Raw genomic sequence first — 5822 nt, forward strand, 5'->3', positions numbered from 1 at the left:
TTAGTCAACCTTTCTCCAATCCTGGTGTCGTATTATTCTTCATATAGTCCAGATTGCTGGATTATTTGCTCTGTTTACAGACTGAATAACTATAATGAAAAGATACAACTCACGAACTCACGTGCATACCTTTCCTGATTTTAAGCCTTGCAGTTTCCCCTCGTTCAGTTGAATGACTCCCTCTTGGTCTATGCAGTTTCACAAGTGTACAATTAACGTTTATGAGATTCCCATTGTTGGCAATGTTATCTACAGTTTGTTATAATCCACACGATAAACTGTCTTTGCATAATCAGTAAAACACAAGTAAGATTCTTTCAAATATTCTCTGCTTTCAGAAAAGATCCGTTTGATGCCAACAATTATATCCCACATCTTACATCCTTTTCTGAATCCTGGTAGAATTTCTGGCAGCTCCCTATCAATGCACTGCTGAAATTATTTTTGAAATACCTTCAGCATAATACTACTTGTGTAAGGTATTGATAATTGTTGGATAATTTGTTGGATATTTGGATATTGATTGTTGTTGTTGTTGTCATTAGGTGCCATCGAGTTGGAACCGACTCATAGCGACCCCATGCACAGCAGAACGAAACAATGTCCGATCCTGGGCCAACCTCACTACCGCTGCCACACTTGAGTCCATCAATGATGCCACCTGGCCAATCCATCTCATTAGAGGTCTTCCTCTTTTTCTCTGACCCTCCACCTTACACAGCATGACATCCTTCTCCAGCGACTGTTCCCTCCGGACAGTATGTCCAAAGTTTGAGAGACAAAGCTTAGCCATCTTGACCTCCAAGGCGCACTCTGGCTGCACTTCTTCCAAAACAGATCTATTGGTTCTTTTGGCAGTCCATGGCACTTTCAGTATTCTTCTCCAACACCACAACTCAAAGGCATCAATTCTTCTATGATCTTCCTTATTCACTGTCCAGCTTTCGCATCTATATGAGGTGATTGAAAATACCATGGCTTGGGTCAGGCGCACCTTAGTCCTCAAGCTGACATCTCTGCTCTTCAATACTTTAAAAAGTTCCTGTACAGCAGATTTGCCATATGCAATACATCGTCTGATCTCTTTGGATATTGATATTGTTGGATAATTTCCACATTCTGTAGGGTCATCTTCCTTAGATAAACACACATATGAATTTCTCTCAGTTGGTGACCAGGTAGTTATCTGCCAAATAAATGAATGCCTCCAGCCTTGCATCAGACTGTTGAAACACATCTATTGGTATTCAATAAATTCCTGGATCCTTGCTCCTACCAGTATCTTTAGTGCAGCTTGGACTTCATCCTTCAGTATCCTTTGTTCCTAATCATACACTACTCACTACTTCTTGAAATAATTGAGCATCTACTATTTTTTTTTTTTTTTTTTGGTACAGCTTCTCAGTATATTCAGTTTATTTTGATATTTCAGCATTGTTGAGTATATTGCATACTAGAATCCTTCAATATTTCAACTTGTGGCTTGAATTTTTTTCATCAGTCCTTTTAGCTTGAGTGCATTCTTCCCTTTTTGTTTTCTAATGCCCGATCTTCACACATTTTATTTAATATTTTATCTTATCTTCTTGAGCTGTTGTTTGAATTTTTCTATTCAACTCTTTATAATTTATCCTTTCCTCTTTCACTAAACAATGTTCAGAAGTCCTTAGGATAAGTTGTAGGATAATCACTGGAGTACTAACCACAAGGTCGGCAGTACAAACACACCAGCCACTCCTCAGAAACCCTATTCAGAATTGTTATAAGTTGGAATTGACTCGATGGCACTTTATAACAACAACAATGTTGAAGAATAAGTTTCAGAGTCTTTTATATATCCACTTTGATAATTTCCCCCTGTTTTTTTAATGACCTTTTACTATCTTCATATGTGATATTCTTGATGGTATCTCACCTCTGTACTTCTGTCCTTAGTGTTCAGTGGACCCAGTCTTATCTTGAAGTGGTCTCTGAATTAAGGTAAGTCATAGTCAACGTTGTATTTCAGCTCTTATGGAGTAGTTTCCGTTTTCTTCAGCCCCTTTGAGCTGGCATATGAGCAATTAATGATCTGCTCCACAATCAGTCCTTTCCTTGTTTGACTGATGATATTGAGGTTTTCCATTGTCTTTTCCCACAGGTATATTATAACTCATTCCTATATATTCCATTTGGTGAGGTGCATGTGCATAGTCACTATATATGTTTTTATTTTGTTGTATATGTTGTTTTTTTTTTTAAGAAAATGGTATTGGCAATGAAAAAGTTATTAGTCTTACAGATTTCTGTTGTGAAACTCCCAGATTCTTTTCTGTTTGTTGTGGTTGTCAGGGGCTGAAGAGTTGGTTCTGACCCATAGTATCTCTGTATAGGGTTTTTGAGGGTTGACTGGTAAGTTTTAATCATCAATCTTGCAGTGCAAACAAACTTGACAATCAAGCTCATTAACCCACAATGCCACAGATTACCAACGGCATAGTTTTGAACTGCAGACCTTGAGTAACCATTATACTACTAGAATTTAAATACTAGTGATATAAAACAAATCATCCTTGTAGGCATATTGTTGTTGTTAAGTGCCATTAAGTAAGTTCCCACTCATAGAGACCCTATATAGGTTTTCCAGGGAGAGCTTGGACTGCCAATCTGTGGTTCAAAGTGACAGTGTTGTTCAAATCAATCTTGCAGTCCAGCACAATAACCTACAGTGCCATACCAGGAGTCTGTATAGATATTATCTTATTACAGAGAGCATTGTAATTCAAGACAGACCTAGAAATGTTATTTTTATAATGAATGTGATGCATTCCTCTTTTATTTATCATTCATGGCTTAGTATATCATTGTTGTTGTTGTTGTCAGGTATCATCGAGTTGGAACCAACTCATAGCGACCCCATGCACAGCAGAACAAAACAATATCCGATCCTGGGCCAATCTCACTACCGCTGCCACACTTGAGTCCATCAATGGTGCCACCTGGCCAATCCAGTATATCATAAGAATCTCCAATTCAAATTCCATTCCAGGTCACTAATAGCAAGGACATTGATCTATACGTGTTTCATTTCATTTTGAAAGACTTCCAGTTTTCCTCCATATGTACTTTGATACTCCTATGTTGCCATGACTAATGGATGTTCGGACCTATTTCATCATATTTTAAGTCATTACCACCACCCAGTGATAGTACTGACAACCTTGCCCAATGCCAGTCATAAGGCTTGTTTTCTTGAAGAATTCAACTCTTCCTTAGTCGTCTTTTCAGTACCTTCAATCTGAGGAGTTAATTTTAATACCACTATACTAGATAATGTTCTGCTGTTGTTCATAAGGTTTTCAATGATAATCCCTCAGATGCATTGCAAATAAATGTTTTAAACAACATAGTCAGCTAGGAAAAGCTCCCCTGCAAAAATGCATAAAAAGCCAGGAAGCGGCATACGAGGAAGAGCTCCATAGTTTGTGATCTTGTAAATAGATCTGGGCGCCATTTTGCACATCTAACAGTGGAGAAATCTGCCTGAGGAAGCAAAATACAGAAATTTCTGAATCGATCCTGATGGCATGAACTGAGTTTGGAGTGCAGGGCCACAGCCAAGTGGAGGCAATGACCTAACGCTAAAAGCCATGATGTTCCACATCTGAAGGTAAAAATGTCATGCATTTTTCATCTTTAACTTTTCATTTTTCACATATCTTTCCTCTGCACCCTGATCACACATTCACTGCCCAACCTGGATGCCTTCAGACAGGCAGGAGGACACCCACAAAAGGGTCCAGCACTGGGCCCACAGCTTTCCCAATCCTGCATGTTGCTTCTTATGACAACAGACTATACAACCCAGCCCTAAAGTTGACCTGGGCAGGACCCTTTATCCCTACCTGCACAGCAAAGCCTACTGAACAGTTGACTACAATTTTATTTTTGTTTTTGATTGGTGGTTTCTGTCTCTGATTTTATTTTGTTTCTGTCTCTGTTCCTTTTGGCCTCACTCTTTTCCTGTGTTTGGGAGTATCTCCTCCCCACATTACCCAGGAAGAGACAGAAATTGTGCTCATATATTAAGACCATATATACAAAGCCAAAAGCCTATACTCTACATTACTCTCAATGGAGAGAAACTGAAAGACTTCCCTCTGCAAACGGGAACCAGACAAGGATGCCCTTAGTCACCACTCTTATTCAATATTGTGTTGGAAGTCTTAGCAAGAGCTATATGACAAGACAGGGAAATTAAAGAAATCCAATTTGGTAAAGAGGAAGTATATTTACAGACATTATAATCTTTTACATAAAAAAACCCAAAGATTCAGTAAAAAAGCTACTAGACCTCATTGGTAGATATAGCAGTGTGGCAGGATATAGGATCAACATACAAAAATCAGTTGGATTCCTCTACACCAAAACAACAGCACTGGAAAGGGCATAATGAAAGCTATACTTTTTGGAATAGTTGCCCAAAGGATGAATTATTTATGAAAAAATGTTACTAGAGAAACAAGGTCCTATACAAAGAAAACTACAAAGCACTACTACAAGAACCCAAAATGCTTCTGGATAGGAAGACAACATTTTGAAAATGTCAATACTGCCCAAAGCAGTTTTACATATTTAATGAACTCCCAATCAAGATTCCAATGACATTCTTCAAAGAGATGGAAAAGGAATTACAAACTTTATATGGAAAAGAATGAGACCCAGGATAAGCAAAGCACTGCTTAAGAATAAGAAGAATGGAAATGAAACCTCTCACTCCCTGATATGAAAATTTACTCCATGGCTACAGTTGTCAAAACAGCCTGGTACTGGTACAATGAAAGATACATTGATTCATGGAACAAAATCGAGAAGCCAGAATTTAATCCACCCACATATAGCCAACTGATTTTCGACAAAGTACCTAAGTGTATTGCATGAGGACGTGATCGTCTCTTCAATAGATGGTGCTGGAGAAATGGAAAACAATAAGCAAAAGACTGAAACAATACTTTTACCTCATGATTTATACAAAAACCAACTCAGCATGTATTAAAGACCTAAATGTGAATCCCGGAATTATAAAAGCCATTAGTGGCAAATATGGACAAATATGAGAAATCTAATAAAGGGCATGCACAGGATAAAGAACGTCTTGAATATTACACAAGAAAAAGTAGAGAAAATAGATGATTGAGACATACCAAAAACTAAAAACTTATGTGCAGGAAGGGAGAGGTGGGGCTATATGGCAGCTAAGGTGGAGGTGCAGTGAGGTTCACCTACTAACAATACCACAGAATACCAGGCAAAGCAGATTCAGGGCAGAGCTCCAAGACTCTGAACCACATAAATAGTAACATTTGAAAAGTTTGAAGCCTTATAGCTAGTAGAAGTTGTAACAAAAGTAATAAATCATGTACTTTTGAATCTGCTGGGCTCTGTAGGCTGGAGCCCACAACTTGGGCAAGACCAAATGGCATGACCAAGTGGGGGAGCAGACACACCTCATAAAAACACCACGAGAACCTTGGAGCAAAGGTGTACCGTATACTTTTCGGTATTGCTTTGTTCTGATTTTTATTTTTATTTTTTATATCCGTTCATTGCCCCCCCAACACACACTGTTTGCGCACCTCCATTCTGGTGACTACAGGGATGCTTCATTGAGTGGACACCCCCACACCCTGACCACTAGTAGGTTCTCTGTCACAAATGGACAAAGATACTCTCAGTCCAAGAGCTGGTCCTAATTTGTTAAATATATATATATATGGAGCTCTGGTAGCGTAGTGGTTATGAATCGGGCTGCGAACCTTAAGGTCAGCGGTTCGAAACTACCA

General features: G+C 38.7%; 1 protein-coding gene across 1 annotated transcript in view; it reads right to left on the minus strand.

The window, feature by feature from the left end:
- Positions 1 to 3813, minus strand: part of LOC102826629 (olfactory receptor 7E24-like) — a 39594-nt gene extending 35781 nt beyond the window's left edge. Inside the window, exon 1 of the mRNA XM_006877869.1 lies at positions 3737 to 3813. Within this exon, the coding sequence (XP_006877931.1) occupies positions 3737 to 3813 (77 nt within the window). The remainder of the gene's footprint in view (positions 1 to 3736) is intronic.
- Between the last annotated feature and the right edge of the window lie 2009 nt (positions 3814 to 5822).

The sequence above is a fragment of the Chrysochloris asiatica genome, unplaced genomic scaffold (assembly GCF_000296735.1).
Source record: "Chrysochloris asiatica unplaced genomic scaffold, ChrAsi1.0 scaffold00654, whole genome shotgun sequence".
Taxonomy (NCBI): Eukaryota; Metazoa; Chordata; class Mammalia; order Afrosoricida; family Chrysochloridae; genus Chrysochloris; species Chrysochloris asiatica.